We start from the raw sequence: 18013 nt of genomic DNA, 5'->3' as shown, positions 1-18013 counted from the left end.
GTTATAAATTCATAGACTGGGCAGAGCAAAACAATATTATAAGGGATGAACAGGCTGGCTTTCGATCAGGTCGGTCTACACTGGATCAAATTTTGACAAACAACTTAGTAGAAATGTGCCCCTATATGTAGCCTTTATAGATTTTAAGGCTCCATTCGATTTGATCCCTAGAACCTGTCTATGGTGTAAACTCGCTACATTAGACCCCCGTTTGCTATTCTTGATTCATTCATTATATGAAAACACCTTTTTAAGAGTCAAATGTGACATCCAAGGACACCTTTCAAGTCTGGTCCCCTCACAGAGCGGGGTAAAGCAGGGCTGTAGTTTGGCCCCTTTTTTGTTTATTTTTTATATAAACTCCTTAGTTTTCTGTCCTGATGACCCTTCTTTCCATCAGCCAAGTATAGCGGGAGAGCCATTTCTATTTTATTATATGCTGATGACGTGGCGATTGTATCTATCACGCCGGTAGGAATGAGATGCGCTTCGAGAGCCCTTGCAAAGTTCTGTGAAGAGGAGGCTCTGTCCATCAATACCCCCAAAACAAAATGGTTTTCAGTAAGCGTAGGCGATCTTATAAATGGTCAGTCAATGGTAGGAGCCTTCAACAAGTTTAAACATATAAGTATCTGGGCCTCATATTCCATTTGAGGAATACCTGGAGACCACATTGTGAGTTTGTGACTGCAAATGCTCAAAGATCCATTGCAGCTATTAAGAAATTTTTTTACTCTAAAGGCGCTCAGAACATCCCAGCAGCACTAAGGGTGTATCAGGCGAAACCTCGAGCTCAGATGCTATATGGTGCCCAGATTCTTTTAGCTGGGAACTTACAAACTTTTGAAGTTGTTCAATCAAAGTTCTTACGGGACATATTCCAACTCCCCAGCTGCGTCCCAAACACAGCTTTGCGTTTGGAAGCAGGCATTATTAGATTAACTGCTCATACCCAGCTGCAAGCAGTCTTATATTGGCTTAATCTTACTAGCTGTCCTCAAGGGCTGGGCTCACTAACTTTGGTGGATGATTTCTGTTCCACTTGGAGGAGGAATATACATGAGACCCTGGGTAATTGTGGCCTCTCGGAGCAATATATACGATCGCTAAATTATGATCAGGCAAAAAAGATAATTACACAGAGGGTAAGAGACATAGAAAAGCAGAGTGATCTTAGCCTGATTGCTTCCAGATATAATTATCTCAGCTTTTCAAATTACCCGAGGCCAGCTGCATACCTTACACATTTGCCTACACCCAGGCTGAGAAGGGTCTTCTCTCAGGCCCGTTTTAATGTCCTCCCTTCAGCCATGTTGGAGGGCAGATTTCGAGGGATCCCCTTGGAAGAACGTATGTGCCCATGTGGAGCTGTTGAGGTGGAAACATTAACACATACTTTGTTTAACTGCCCTTTCTATGATATTGCCCATTCCATTCAGATTGCCCCCTATCAAAAGAAACATTTGGATTGGTCTGAGGAACATTTTATTGTTTATTTTTTAGGATATAGGCATGAAGAAGTTACTCATAGGATTGCTTGCTTTTGTTCAGAGGCATGTGAAATAAAGTGTCTGCAAACTGGTTTTTAAATTTTTACTTATGTTATTTTATTGCACTGTATTGCTCTTTGCTGTAGTGTTTATTTGATCATTGAATGTAAATAAATGAGTCCATGGAGTTCCCTAGGAACAGGTGACAAGGAGAGATAGAGCTGAGTGTCATCTGCATATTGCTAACAACTCAGTCTAAGTCCCGGATGACCTCTCCCAGCGGCTTCATGTAGATGTTAAACAGCATGGGAGACAAGACCGAACCCTGCAGGACCCCATGGGCCAATGGCCACGGAGCCGAGCAGTCGTCCCCCAGCACCACCTTCTGGACCCTCCCCCCATGAAAGGAACAGAGCCACTCAAACACAGTACCTCCGATTCCCATATGCGAGAGGCAGCCCAGAAGGATACTATGGTTGATGGTATCAAATGCCACCGAAAGATCCAGCAGAACCAACAGGGGCACACTCCCCCTGTCTAGTTCCCAGCGTAAGTCATCCACTAGAGCGACCAAGGCAGTCTCAGTCCCATATCCAGGGCAGAAGCCAGATTGAAAAGGGTCCAGATAATCCATATCATCCTAGACTCTCTGCACTCTGCAGCTCTGGCGTCACCACATGCTCTATCACCTTGCCCAAAAAGGTGATTGTTGTCCTTTAGTTGTCCGGGTTGGAGGGATCTAGGGAGGACTTTTAAAATAATGGTCTTACCATCAACTCCTTGATGCACGATGGCATCCTGTTCTCCCTTAATGAGGCATTAATGATCACCTCCAACCATCTACCTGTACTCTACCTGGCAGCTTTTATTAGCCATGAAGGGCAAGGGTCAAGAGCACACGATGTCGCCCACACACTGCCGAGGATCTTGTCCACATCCTCAGGCTGCACCAGCTGAAAAGAATCCAACACAATAGGACCAGATGGTACCAAAGGCAAATCTGACAAAACTCTGGAGTCCAAATCAGCACGGATGCAAGCGACTTTATCTGCAAAGTCACATGCAAACTGATCACAGTGGGCTGTGGATGATTCCTCCCCCATTACCTGGGGGGATGTGTGCAGCAATGTCTTTGCTACACAAAATAGCTCTGCTGGTCTGCACTGAGCAGATGCAATGGAGGTGGCAAAAAAGCAATTCTTCGCCACCCACACCACCATGGAGTAGTCCCTAAAATGGGCTCTAGCCTGTGTTCACTCGGATTCGTCACGACTCTTCCTCCAGCGTAATTCCAGCCGTCACCCATGTTGTTTCATCGCCTTAAGCTCCGAGGAAAACCAAGGAGCCGAATGGGCTCCACCAAACCGGAGGTGTTTAGGAGCAACCGTGTCAACAGCCCGAGCCATCTCTCCATTCCAGAATCAACCAGGGCCTCGACAGAGTCACCAGCTCTGGACACTGGAAACTCCCCGAGAGCCATCTGGAATCCAAGAGAATCCATAAGCCTCCAACGGCAACCATTCTAATCAGTCCACCCACCCACCCACCCCGTAGAGGACAGGCAGAGCAGTAAAACTAAACCCCACCAGATGATTATCTGTCCATGACAAGGGAGTTATCTCAAACTCCCCCACCTCTTGATCATTTATTCCCCAGTTGGCAAAAACCAGATCCAGAGTATATCCTGCCATGTGGGTAGGGCCCGATACCAACTGAGACAGCCCCATGGTTGCCATGGAGGCCATGAAATCCTGAGCCGCACCCACTGGGGGGCCTCAGCGTGGACACTGATATCCCCCAAAACAATAAGCTTGGTGGAACCCAAGGCACCTCTGAGGCAACCCCCGCCAGCTCAGGCAGGGAGACTGAAGTGCAGCGGGGCGGTCAGTACACCAACAGAATCCCTAGCCTATCTTGGAGGCCCACCTTCAAGGACAGATTGCCTGACCAGTTACCTGGAAATGGGGAGAATCTTTTGATAGATGACCACAACGCCTCCTCCCTGACCCTCCAGGAAACCTGGAGGACAGAGCTGAGAGAGACCAACCCTGCCCAGCTCATCCAACCAGGTCTCCGTCACACATACCAGGTCAGCATGCTCATCCACAATCAAATCGTGGATGAGAGATGTTTTAGCGTTGACTGACCTGGCACTCAGCAGCAGCACCCTAATCCTCGTGGGAGAATTATCAGAGCGCCCTGGGGTCAGAGGGTTGGGAGAAGAGCAGGAAAAAGGAACAGGCCTCAATTGCCTGGACCATTTCCCCCTGTAACGGCCTGCCCAACTCCCACTGCCATATATCCCTCTGCCCGCTACCTGTGATATTGCTGATAGTGACTTTTACAACATCTAGGCTTATTGCCACATTATACTTTGCCTAAAACTCATTCCAGTGCAATTCATTCCAGTGCATTTTGGGATAGTCATTTTCGTCTTGCCTCGTAATAATTTAAACGATTAATAAAATGGCAATACATTATAATGTTACAACCTGCTTCTTATGTTACAACCTACTTCTTCAGATGCAGAAGGAGAATATCTGGAAGAATGGCAAATACATGTTTACTTTTAATAATCTAAAGAGCAACAGTCCATGCTACAAATTGCATGGGAAAGCAAGGATTATATAAAATAAATGAATGGTTCCTTTTACCTTAAGAATCTATTTTTGTATGAATTTTGCTCTTCTACCATATGTCAACCATATTGCTTTTCTTAAATGGGTGCTCAAGGTATCTTATGAAGCAGACAGGCATACTGAAATACTTACTTGGAGGCGGGTAGTTCTTTTTTCTTTTTCTTTTTTAACACAAGGTATCTAGGTCCATTCATTCCCTTAGTCATAGCACTGTTTGGTCAATACAGAGAGTTCTTATGGATTATTTATTTTCTATGCCGCCCTTCCAAAAATGACTCAGAGCGGTTTTAGGCAGACAGACGCATAGATGTTGCTTTGAAATGTGGTGTATGAGCCCCAGATGTAGTGAGTGGTGTTATTTCGTCCTCTACTGGTGTTGATTAAGGGGCACAGCTGGCAACTGGGCCTATAGTGGGATATGGAGCATAGATCATATTGTACTCCTGTGTGCTTATTGTCTGTGAGTAGTCTCAGGCTTGGGGGTTGCCATATGCTAATATGGGCTACCCTCACTCACTGCCTCTTTAAGTGTCAAGTCATTCTCAAAAATAGATTATGGATCTCTTATAATTCTCTGAAGAACTTTCAGCTGAGAGTAAGCATCTACCCAGTTTCTCACCTCTTCTTCTGCAACTTGTCATACCACATCCCACACTATTCCAGAGGGTCCCTGACCCTCAGAAGGGGCTTTTGGGGAGCAAAGACCGGCAGCAGTAGGAAGATGGGGCTGGCAAAGCCCGTGGTATGAGCATCATGCTGCTTATTCATGTCTGGATCCAAGCCATTTTATTTGCATAACTACAGTATGCATAAAATACTAAACCAGTGGCTCTTAAATGTATTTTCTTATTCATGCAACAAAAGAATTACTGTTTTGGACCCACATGCTGGTGGCTCTTGCATGTGTGTCTTAAATAAATGAAATGAACCAGAGTTGCTGTTGGATACAAATAGAACGGATAACAGGCCATCCCCTTCCCTGTCTTTTCGGTACTGCAGAATTGACAGGTTGTAAACAAATTTACTTGAAATGTGACCCAAAATCTTTAATTGATAGTTGGAAATATTGTCACATTGTGAAAGGTTAAATTTACATATTTCTAGGCGTACCTGTTCAGTTTGAAGGTGATTATGCATACATGGACATCCATGTATTAACTTTAAGGTTTAAGCATATTAAAATGCTGTCCCTTTTATGATGTAACTAAATCCCTGTCAGAAATGACCTTTACACTGGTATACTTGCTCCTTTTGTACCAAAGTGAGACATAATTTTGTTACTCTCTCACAGCATAAGAGGACAATTCCATCTTATTCTTGTTCTTATTGTTTTTCTCTTCTAGGTTGGAGACGTTCTCTACTGTGCTGGACAGATTGCACTAGTACCATGTACTATGCAGCTTATCAGTGCTGGCATAGAAGCAGAAGCTTCGGTTTCCTTGAGCCATGTTGCAAAGGTCCTACAAGCCATGAGCCACAATGCTGAACTCTACCATGTACTTATGGTAAACTGTTATGTAACTGACAGCAAGTATATTTCTGTCGCTCAAGCTACATGGCAGAAGAAATTAAGAGAACTTAAAAAGGTATATGCAATATCAATTTTCTTTTTCCTGCTTTGAAAATAACAGTTTTTTGGTGAGGGGGAACTTACCACGAAGTAATATCAGAACATAGTGCATTTCGCAGGGGTTCAAGTAAGACTGATAAAATAAGGTTTGATTGAGCTGTTATGTTCTGGCTCATAAGTGGCTGTGCACAAGTGAAAAAGAAAATTGCTTAATAGAAAGTTATATTCATCACCAACTTTGTCTTAATTCCCCAAAGCAATAAGATTTTTTTTAAAAAACCTTTAAGAGCAACCAATTCCAACTAGAATTTTTTTTTTAAGAGTATTTAGCATTTGAAGTAAATGTGCTCATATAGTTTTCTTCAGGTAGGTAGATTAGTTTTTCATCACACTTTATGAATTATGCACTTAGCTTTACAAATATTAAATTATTCATTTGTTAAGTTTATCTTTTGCTAAGTAAACATTTTTATTCTGAGGGCTCCTCCAGATGGTGATATATTCCAACTTCAGCACAAATTATGACAATAAATAAATGGGAAATCTACACACCATACAAGGACATTGCATAATATTCTTAGCGCCATCTGCTGGCAAGCTGTGGCAATCTATGAAGAATTCTAATTATTTCAGCACAAATTAAATAATAATTTGTACTGAAGTTGGAATATATCTGCATCTGGAAGAGCCCTGACATTTTAAAGTAGCAAGAAGGATCCCTGCATATTATGATTTAAATATTATTATATTTCTAAGAACTAACTTTGTCTATTGGGCTGGATGAACTTGAGGTAATGACTTGATAAAAGATGTTCTGTGTTCTGTGTCTCTTTTGACACAACAGTTGTAGCAAAGTATAGTTTAGTGCAGACCAAGATCAGACATTTCCAAGCATGCAAAGAGAGGATGGATTGTGAGAAATCGAGGTTTGTGCCTAATTAGGCTTATAACACCAAACCATGGTTTGACTTTATGGCTGAATAGACTCATAAGGACCCAACTGATGCATAGCTTGGTTCAAGGATAGCCTAGGGAGTACACATAATTATTTGTGAAGTAGGTATGGTAAGCTGTGGGCAATACCACATGAGCAACAAGCCTATCTTCCATACTACTAGTTTTTACATAGCTGCTACCATTAATGTCTTATCTAGCCTAACAGGAATTATTTCTTTCTCCCCTTAGAAAAAGTATGTCAAAATATTTAAATATACAGAAGATGTATGTCCGCTTTTCATAACTTGCTGAGTGCCTTCTCTTCCTCCCCCTTCAGCTCTTTTACATAAAGTGACAAATTCAAGTCTGCAAGAAACAGATCTCTCTGTGAAGCCCTCATAGTTAAAAAAACTGATTTTGTTTCATGCTCAAAACAGAATTCAGACAGCCAAAATGTTTCATCAAAACAACAGTCAACCAGTTGTTTCGATGGAACAAACCTCTAAATATTTTGAATATTTCACCATAGGGAACAATGGGACAATTTGAAACACCCCATTGTTCCCCAAAGGTAGCTCCTGGGGATACCAAAGTGGGTTGGATGGTAGGGCATGAGGGTTGCTACCTATCACACAACCCACAAAAGAAATGGGCAAGCAGGTTATGTTAAATTTAAAAAAAAAACCACTTCCCTCAAAAACCCCATAGGATCACAAGCCAATTAAAAGCCAGTGCCAGAAAACCAATCAGCAAGGGGAAAACAGGCCTCCAAAATGGCACTCCAAACATTGAAAAGTTCCGAATTGAAATGGGTTTGCTTGTTCCAAGCTTGAAGCAGGCCCTTTATTTAACGGGTGTTTATTATCCAGTGGGAGAGGCCCCAGTATAAAAAACTTGCCGTTCTTTTATCACCCACCACTGTTCTTCAGCTTTGGATTGTGAGTGTGAAGCATAACACATCCCCTCTTGGGAAATGAAAGGCAAGCCTGACAAATAAGAAATGGTACTGTTCCTCCCACCTGCTCATATATCATGACAGGGGCCCACTGACCATCCGTTGGCCACTCCTCTTCTAGAACCACTTTTTCTGTGTGGTATGTGATATGCCCAATACTAGAATCACATATTTGTTTTTTGGCTGGATAGGTGCAGGGCCATTTTTGCCTATAGGTTTAATTCAAAATCCGAACAAGAGACTCTTTACCTTGCAATCCCATTGAATAAAATTTGCCATCACTAATTAAAATGTTCCACAACCATTAATTAACTATAGCTTTAGTTGATTAATATACCAGTTAAGCCAATTAATGTTTATAACCCTAATTGCTAAAGATGGAATCACAACAGGGATAGATTTGAACCATGTTCAGAGTCACATTTTAATTAGTGAAGGCAAATTTTATTCAGTGGGATTGCAAGGTAAAGACTCTCTTGATTGGTTTTTGAGTCTGTTTTTAGTGCATGTGTAATGTGATGGAGGAAGAGAATATTAAAGATGGCCTTTCATTCTAACAATTAGTAGCAACTTCTGTTTGTTGAATTCTAATGCCTTTCACGTGATAATCTAGGGGTGATTTGGGAGAGGGAAGAGCCTATTCTCACATCGCCACACATGAGCAGAGGCTCTGTGTGTGTCTGCAAACTCACCTCAAGTGATGATCCTGGCACTCTGGGAGGGGTAACAAAGCTAGTCTGCTGGTGGCCATCTTTATCATTGAGGCTGGAGGGGCCAGGCAGAGGAGATCTTCTGCTATAGCTCAGTGCAGCAGCAACTCTCCTCTGATGAGCCCCCTAGCCTCAGGATTGTATGATTAAAAAAAATGACTGTTGGCTACCTGGGACCTATTTTCAGTGCTGATCTCTGCACACAATTGGTAAACCCAGGTACAGAGGCTTGTTGTCTTTGACAGCCTGGATTAAGACCTGTTGGGTATGAGCTGGGTTTGCAGATGTTGTGTGGTTCACAAATGCCTGCAAATCTGGGCTTACATGCCTGTTAGCCACTTTTTGCTACTCATGTGTATGACCTTTCTAAGTTAACTTACATTTTCTACAATAGACACCTCAAAAAAGGAACCTATACTGATACTTTGTATGAACAGCTACTTAAATCAATTGCTTAATCCATTAAAAGGCAGGTGATTCCTCATCAGATTGCTTTTAATAATTTGACAGCCTTTATTTATAATGTCTTTTTATTGTTGCAACTTGCAACTATCTCTGGCTTTGTTTTGTTTTTTCATATGAAAGATAGCATGATCAGTCTTACCCCAAGGTGGGTAGTGATGTGCCTGGACCGGTCCGAAGGCCAGTCTATCAGCCTCCGGACTGGTCCAGACATGGGTGGTTCGGATTCAGGTGGTTCGGGGTGGGGGGTCCCCTTAAGAGCAGGGAGGGTTTACTTACCCCTCACGCTGCTTTCCCCCCTCTGGCGCCCGTATTTCTTTGAGTAATTGGGGCGGCAGGATACCTCCCTGCTGCCCCTTCTCCAGCGCTTTGGAAATTCTTTTAGTAATGGGGCAGCAGGATATCTCCCTGCCGCCCCTTCCCCCGCTTGGCGTGCAGTACTGTGCAAAAGGCTTTAAGAAGCCTTTTGTGCGCGCTGCAGGGAGGTATCCTGCCAGACTGCAGCTCCGTGGTTCCATGCTCACCCCTAAAGGTAGGCATGGGAAGCACTATTGTGTCATGAAATTTCCATGCTGCCTAGGTACAAATATACCCACTGCAGAGGACATGTCTATGGTACAGAAATGAAGTCCAGGACCCCCAAGTTAGTATTATCAGAAATGCTATCTGTTCCACGCTCAGGGCCATGAGACAGGTAGAGCTGAGGGGTCTGAATGCGATGATACCAGGTGGAGGGGTTCTAATTTGTTAGGCACTGGCTACATTTTTGGACAAGAAAAGCCTGTACAAAAGGGACGGGCTCCACTCGAACCAAGATGGAACCAGACTGCTGGTGCTTAAAATAAAAAAGGTTGCAGAGCAGCTTTTAAAATGATGCCTGGGGGATCTAGTAAGGGATAGGAATGTGCACGAATGTGCGCCGGCCATGTGCATGCTGATGCTGTTTGGAGGCTGCCAGGGACAGGCCTCAGCCCCACATGACTGTTTGGAGGGCAGCAGCCACCTGAAGAGCAACAGGGCGGGGACAAGCAGGTAAGGAGCTGCTTACCACTTTTTAAGGGAACCACTCCCTTCTGGGCTGGTTCAAACACCAGCACCCAAGCCAATTCCATGCTTCCAGAGGAGGCGCAGAACAGACTCGTGCACATCCCTAGTAAGGAACAGCAAGAACTATTGATATTATTATTATTATTATTATTATTATCATCATCATCATCATCATCATCATCATCATCTCTTGTTTACACAGTCAGACAGGTGTTATTGACTGGTTTGTTTTATCCAGACATCGAGTCCTTCCCAAGGACCTGGGATGGCTGAATTTTATTGTCGCAGAATATAGGCTGTTCCCAGTAAAGCTGCTTTTTGTAATTGGCTGATGGTGATTTCTGTGGCCCCTATGGTGTTGAGGTATTATTATTATTATCATCATTATTATTATTACATTTATATCCCGCTCTTCGTCCAAGGAGCCCAGAGCGGTGTACTACATACTTAAGTTTCTCTTTCACAACAACCCTGTGAAGTAGGTTAGGCTGAGAGAGAAGTGACTGGCCCAGAGTCACCCAGCTAGTTTCATGGCTGAATGGGGATTTGAACTCGGGTCTTGCCGGTCCTAGTCCAGCACTCTAACCACTACACCACGCTGGCTCTCAACTGGGTCCCTTCAGAAGACATTGAGGCTGTTCACACAAGTAGCCCTGCTGGGATAGGGCTGCTTGTGTGAGGCACTGTGGTTGTGGCCCAGGGTAGTCCAGGTTTTTTACCCGGGCTTTTACCTGGGTAAAAAGGTGCAGGCATGCCCTTCTACCCAGGTCCTCGGTCATTTGTCTGTTCAGGCTGCAGGGGGCCCAAACAGACACAGAACCAGGCGCCTAGAGTGCACACACAGTTATGGGGAGATCCCTCAATGCAACACACTCTTCGCACAGTGCATGTAGCGATAGCTGGAAGCAGGGCAGCATTTTCCCGGCCTCCAGAATGCCACAGTGCCAGGAGCAGCATGGATCGTGTGGGTACAGCAGCTGTGTGACCCACCAAGAAAAGAATTTTGTCTGGGCGGAAAGTAGGAGCGCTCCTTTCTCTCCTGCCAAACCCTCCATGCCTGGCGGAAAAGGTCGTTTGAATGACCATAATGACTTCCTAATGTTTATCTATAAGGTTTTTTCCTTCTCTATCTAAATCTACTTTAGTTTCTTTATTACAAAATATTTTATACTACTCTTCCTCTTCCCCCCACCCACTATCAGTCATCCATGCATCCTTACTTCCACAAATCTAAATTATGCTGCGTATATCTGTTGATATATTCTTTTAATCTGCAGGGTTTAGCCCTGTTCTTACTATCCAACCTATCACCCTAAACATTCTCCTAGAATCTCATCCAGCCACCCAGACATACCCCATCCTGTTCTACAGACTTCTTTCTTTAGGTGTACAACCTCCTTTCAGTGCTTTCACGTATAGTTTACTACTTGTTTATGCATTTAAGAGAAACCTTTGAGGGCCCATCTATTTAGACCCACCCCTGCTGTATTAGGCTACTCTGTAAAGGACTTGGCTCTAAAATAAAATGTTGAGAAGATAAACCCATATGTGTCTGATTGTGATGGTGGTGTTGATATCTAAGCCCTGTTTGCATGTTATGTTCAAGTGTAAAGGTAAAGTGTGCTGTCAAGTCGATTTTGACTCCTGGTGCCCACAGAGCCCTGTGGCTTTCTTTGGTAGAATACAGGAGGGGTTTACCATTGCCTCTTCCTGTGCAGTATGAGATGATGCCTTTCAGCATCTTCCTATATCACTGCTGCCCGATATAGGTGTTTCCTGTAGTCTGGGAAACATACCAGAGGGGATTCAAACCAGTAACCTTCTGCTTATTAGTCAAGCATTTCCTCGCTGCGCCACTTAAGGTGACTATGTTCAAGTGTACACAAGTATATAACACGCGAATAACTGTACCTGCATACAGATTTATACGTGTCCAAGTGTACACATGTATAAATCTGTATGCAGGTACAGTTATTCGCATGTTATGTTGAACGCAGATTCTTCCGATCTGTACCATGCTTTTGAGAGGCCTGTACCGAGACTCACTTTTAAAATGAACGCAGATAACACAAAACACATTAAATGTATAAAGACATTTGAATACAGCCAGGTACAACATAGTATCTGATTAGTGCTCTAGTCCTGTTTCAGTTTCATCTGCTGTTACCACTTGTTTTTAGCTGTGTCTGGTAACAGGTTTCTGTTGCTTATGTGTTCCAAGCTCCACACCTCTTTATTCTTGTTTATATCTCTCGTAATTACTGTTGCTTGATAGGATGGGAGAGGAAGCAAATACAACAAAGGGAACAATTCTTTTGCAACCCAGTCTTCAACCTCTTTATTGCTCATCCCTGCATGTCACTTCAAACTTCCCACTCTGTTGCCCTATAATTGTATTCTTTATTACTCGTGCAGATCAATAACTGGAAAGGAAGTGAGTAGGTTAAGTATATGTGTGCCATCCATGTTTTTGTAAGAAGAGCCATAATGCTTTCTGTAATTGCTATTGCTGGATACAAGTAGAAAATTGCACTAACAAAACAGTAAGCTGCACATTTCCCAATACTATTGTGTGTAGTACAATCCTGCTTATATAATAGCCAACTCCGGAGGGGAAAATATAAGCTTGGGGTCATCTCATGATTTACTGAGGTTAGAAAATTCATGTCTGTATTTTTTTTTAAGATGACGTATTTAAAGGTAGCATTGTAGTGTTAAACTTATACCTGGCTATAGAATTTCTACAGCTTTGGAAAATCTTATTTCTGCAATGAAATGTACCCATTAAACTTCAGTAAGATGACTTCTAAGTAATACTGTTTTTTAGCTATAGTCTTAGGCCAGGGATGGACAAATTTAAGGCTTCTGGGGGCTACTTTTTGCCAGAGCCTTGGTTAGGAGGGGAGAGCTGGTCTTGTGGTAGCAAGCATGACTTGTCCCCATAGCTAAGCAGGGTCTGCCCTGGTTGCCTATGAATGGGAGACTTGATGTGTGAGCACTGCGAGATATTCCCCTTAGGGGATGAAGCCACTCTGGGAAGAGCAGAAGGTTTCTCAAGTTCCCTCCCTGGGATCTCCAAGATAGGGCTGTGAGAGATTCCTGCCTGCAATCTTGGAGAAGCCGCTGCCAGTCTGTGAAGACAATACTGAGCTAGATAGACCAATGGTCTGACTCAATATATGGCAGTTTCCTATGTTTCCTATGAGGGAATTACCAGCACAAAATAGTGGCTTGGCAAGGCCAGTCACAAAATGGCTGTTTGTACAAAAATTCACATAAACAAAATATGGGATTTTAATACCAAAACCTCTGAATTCCAGGAGAGTTTTGCTGCATGACAGGAGGGGAGCAAGAGGCTGCTTTGTAGGAGAAGAAACTGGAAAGAAATTAATGGGAGAGAAAGTAGAAACAACCGTGAACTTTCAAAGAAAGAGAACTTAAAAATGGCACAGCCATGCCGCCACGCAGCCTGCCAGTTAGATTTGCAATATTGTCTGGAAGGGAAGAGAGAAAGAAGCAAGCCTCTACACATGGCTACTTCAGAAAAGCTCTGAAGCCATCAGTAGCTCCTAAGTTACGTAATGCCTAGGTAGGTTAAACCATATTGTCTGCAGACATAAAGGGTGGGTGGGTGGAATTAAACACTCAAGAGATGTTGAAGGCAGTGCTCAATTGCTTAAAACAGTGTTCTTCACTATTTTTGCAGAAAGGGGAGGCACTTCGGCCAAACCCCCCCCCCAAAAAAAAACTTCAATGTGAAAGCCATTTCCCATTGTACTGGCCTCTGCACAGTATTTCACTTTTTCTCAGTGTTGGGAGGGCCCTTAAGGAAGGTGGAGCCCTCACTTAAGAGCTCTGTGGGGAAAGTGCTGGGAAGGGCAACATTTCCAAATAGTCCATGGAGAGGCTCAAGAGGGTTCGAGTGCCCTTAAAGGAGCCCCACTAGTGCTGGACAAAGTGCAGCACTATTCAGTGGGAATGGTTGCCTCTCCATGGTGCCAGAGGGACTGGACAGAGAGTTTTGCTTCAGGCAAAGCTGTGCATAGGCCAAATAACCAATTAATCAGGGAGCCACACTTAGGGTTTTTGGTTCCCGGGCCTTACAATGAAGAACATTGGCCTAAATTCTAGTTATTTTTCATATATATGGCATTCTCTTGTGTCTGTTGCCCATAGGGCCTTTGGATTGCTCCTACTGCCTGTAACAGAATGTTGAAGTGAAGAGGACACTTTTGGAGTTAATAATATACATAAGTACTTTTCATAACAGTTTTGTAAGGTGACATGCACATACCTCCACCTAATGGAAGAGGTTGATGTGTGAGTCTGGAAAGAACAAAAGCAGCAGCTTCTGAGTGAGTGAGACAGACACACAGTCTAAGTTTCGGAGAGTCTGGAATAGATGAACTGAGGCACCTTGGGGAGCAGGGCTTTCTTTCTGGGAACCTAATGTAATCTGTTGCTGTGTAATGCTCAGCGTATATAATTGTACATAGACCAAGTATTATAACAAATAAACCATAAGGCTCCAATGATCTCTCCTTTAAAGGAAGCCAGAATCCAAGTAGCATCACTGGAATGCTCAGGGAAGTGGCAAGTGTACAAAACAATGTGTTATAAAATCCTTCAATTCTTAATCTATCCTATTTCTACTAGGGGTGCACACGGATTGGTTCATGGTCAAACCGGTCCACTGTGAACTGGGCGGGCCAGTTCCAAGTGGTTCGATCGTGAACCACTCTGAACCGGTTCAAGCTGATTTGTCAGTTCGACGTGGCTGGTTGGTCTGACGAACCAGTTCGTGGAGCAGCAGTTCGGTCTGAATTTGGACCGAACCACTGCATGTGGTCCATGCACAGCCCTAATTTATAATCACAATCTATTGCAATATAACCAATGTGTTTTAATAATATAATGTGTAGGGACAAATAACCAAGTGTCAGGACTTAAGCCGTTTAGATTTTCTATGTCTTAGAATTGTCTAAAAACTTCTGTAAACAGTTTTTCAGTTACCTTTATTTTTTTTATTTTTATATCCCTTACTTTTGTAATGACAGTGTTATGTTGCATGATGATTCTGAGTGATTTCGCTGATTCACTGGAATGATGAACAGGAAGAAAAGCCAGATGTGGTGACCACAGTTATAGTCTGATAGACAGAATGTTCGTTTTCAGTGTGGCAGGCCTTGGTTCTCATCTTTGTCAAACAGTGATGCTCATCAGATAGTCTTGCGTGAACTCTTAACACATATCTCTTAACATATTTTACAAGGAATGTCATGAGTGTAGACTACAACTGCTAAACCACTTCATACTCTGAAACCTACTTTAGCAATTCTCTCTATATAAAAAAATAAGTTCTCAGCATTCTATTTCTGTCCTGATGGGTGTGACTAAGCAACCAAATGTTGAATTGGGAAACAGGTGGGGAAAGAGAATAAATGCTTTCCACTTCAAATGAAACTAAAATTTGCGGTGAAAGATATATTTTCCACATTGCAAACACAATTTTGGAGTTGGTTTTGGGAGGAGTGAATGAAAGGAAGTGATTTCTCTCAGTCTCCAAGTTAGGTCCTTGGCTGTTCTGTCCTGGTTGCGTATGAGGCAAGGCAAGTTACAGGCAAGGCTAGTGCACAGGAGTGGTTCAAGAGAGCAAGATGACTTGACACCAACAAGAGGCAGTTGGTGTTGCAGAGCGAGCTGCTCTGGTCACACTGGCTGGATTTAGCCCACAAAGAGGGCTGTGTGGCCCCGTTTGAGAGCTAGATCAGCCCTCACTGCATTCGCGGCATGGCCAGAGTGGCTGTGGCAGCATTATTATTATTATTATTATTATTATTTATTTACACAGTCAGACAGGCGTTATTGACTGGTTTGTTTTATCCAGACATCGAGTCCTTCCCAAGGATCTGGGATGGCTGAATTTTATTATCAATGTTGTTGCTGTAGTTATAGATATCGTCTCAGAATATAGGCTGTTCCCAGTAAAGCTGCTTCTTGTAATTGGCTGATGGTGATTTCTGTGGCCCCTATGGTGTTGAGGTGCTCTTCAAGGTCTTTTGGAACTGCACCCAGGGCGCCAATTACCACTGGGATTATTTTGGTCTTTTTCTGCCACAGCCTTTCAATTTCAATTTGTAGATCTTTGTATTTTGTGATTTTTTCTATTTCTTTTTCTTCTATTCTGCTATCCCCTGGTATTGCTATGTCGATTATTTTAACTTCTTATCATCATCATCATCATCATCTGTATCCCACTCTTCCTCCAAGGAGCCCAGAGCAGTGCACTACATACTTAATTTTCTCCTCACAACAACTCTGTGAAGTAGGTTAGGCTGAGAGAGAAGTGACTGACCCAAGTCACCCAGCTAGTTTTATGGCTGAATGGGAATTTAACTCAGGTCTCCCCGGTCCTAGTCCAGCACTCTAACCACTACACCACGCTGGCTTTAATTTAGCTTTGCAGTCCTGTTTGGGACCTAAACCATGCCCCCTGTGTCTGATGTCAGATGCAGGGAGCGAGGCTAACCACTCCCTACATCTGATATCAGATGCTGATGCAACGGGCAGGGCTAGGGGGGCCGTCGTGGCAGGCTGAGTCCAAGCTGCCACTGGCCCTGCTCTGAGCCCAGACTACCCCTCCTGGCCTCTACCTGAAAAGTGGAAGCCTCAAAGAATCTGCCTTCTAACCTAGAGTCTGACACTCCCTCACTGCTCTACCTGCTCCTATCAGGCTAATTGCCGATGTTGCAGGGCACGGTGGTGTTTGAGAGCTCTGTGGTGGTCTTGGGTTCCAAGAATGCTGCCCCAGAGAACTCACATCCTAAGGGAGCTAACTCTGGGGCTCCCTCGGGTTTTGGTTTGGAGTTGGGATCTGGGACTGATCGTGCTTCCTCAGCATCTGACTCAGAGTTTGTTTCATTTTTATACTGCAAAATACAAGTAGTGCTACTGTGAGCAGGGCCAGTCACAATCTGAGCCATGCCATTGGCTGCAGTTGAGAGTTTGGAAAATTGGTCCTCTTGAACTGTCTGCAGGAGAAGAGAATGGGTGACCGTGTACTTCAACAGATTGTTCCTGCTCCTTCTCCTGATGTTTCTCTCCTCATCAGGATTGTGGAGAGGGAGTTATTTGCTTCTAACACTTGCCTTGCCTTTGCAACCAAGAGCTGACTTGAGAAAGAGGGCACATAAGATTGCATCCTTCCCCCTTCTGATGGAATTTCTTGACTTGAGAGGGGGAGTATTTAAGTGTCAAGAAAACATTCCTCCACCTCTCCAGCCATGCCTTTGAGTGGATCAGGATTCCTGTTGTTGCCTCCCCTAGTTCCAAACCTGAGATGAACTGGGACTTCCTTCTCTCTGCCTTCTCCCATATCATGTCACCACAACTAATCTGCAGGTACACATACTAAATGTCACCACAGCTACCCCATTGTGCCCTTTGTCTCACTGATCCATTTCTACTGCTGTACATCTTGGCAATGGAGAAAAGGGTACTGCAGGTCCACAGCACCACAGAGAAGAGGCAGCCGTGAGAAGGGGATGTGAAAGGGATGAAATAAACAAGCATGCAGATAGGAGGTGATGAGTAGGATGGGTAAGGGCAGAATCTGGAAGGTAGGCAGGGAGTGAAGGAGTGCCAGAGCCAGAGGGAAATGAGGGCAGGTCTGTATCTCATCTCTTCATCTCAAACCACCATCCCACCTATGAAAAATCATGGGCCTTGCCCATGTCATATTATATAAGCCAGTTTCATTCCTTCTGTTATTTGATCTTTCTGCATAGTCGGTACCCCTTAGGAGGTAGAACTATCTCCGAAGGGTCAGCGTGGAGGGTTTATATATTCACTGTATATATAAACAACTATATAAACACCACAACCTTAGAAGAATCAGGGCACACTGGGTAGCAAAAGGAATTCCATTATTCTCTGCTCCATTTGCCATGTTATATAGTTGCTCATGTTATTCAGATAAAATAATTCATTTGAAAATTATTGCTCCAAACTTGTATGAGATCCTCTGAAAGTTCAGTTGAATATATATCATTTTGTCTTTTCTGCCATATCAGGATAGCATACTCTGTGTTGAAATGTGGTGAATATTCCAGCTTTTAAAGCAGGTTCTCTTTGAGCTCATGCATGTGTGTTCAAACAGCACAGTAATGGTGCTTTCATCTTGTGCCTTGCAAATTTCATTTCCC

The 18013-nt window shown here is 43.5% G+C and overlaps 1 protein-coding gene across 6 annotated transcripts in view; it reads left to right on the top strand.

Annotated features, from left to right (window-relative positions):
* DPH6 (diphthamine biosynthesis 6) overlaps positions 1 to 18013 on the top strand; it is a 370426-nt gene that overhangs the window by 265240 nt on the left and 87173 nt on the right. For 4 of the 6 annotated variants that reach the window (XM_053286584.1, XM_053286586.1, XM_053286583.1 and 1 more), the window contains exon 13: positions 5473 to 5715. The exons of the other annotated variants lie outside the window; for them this stretch is intronic. In XM_053286584.1, the coding sequence (XP_053142559.1) occupies positions 5473 to 5715 (243 nt within the window). The remainder of the gene's footprint in view (positions 1 to 5472; positions 5716 to 18013) is intronic. 6 annotated transcript variants of the gene reach the window in all.

This window comes from Hemicordylus capensis, chromosome 1 (assembly GCF_027244095.1).
Source record: "Hemicordylus capensis ecotype Gifberg chromosome 1, rHemCap1.1.pri, whole genome shotgun sequence".
Lineage (NCBI taxonomy): Eukaryota > Metazoa > Chordata > Lepidosauria > Squamata > Cordylidae > Hemicordylus > Hemicordylus capensis.
Note: the sequence above shows the minus strand (reverse complement) of the source record. Positions and strands in the feature narration are given on the sequence as shown.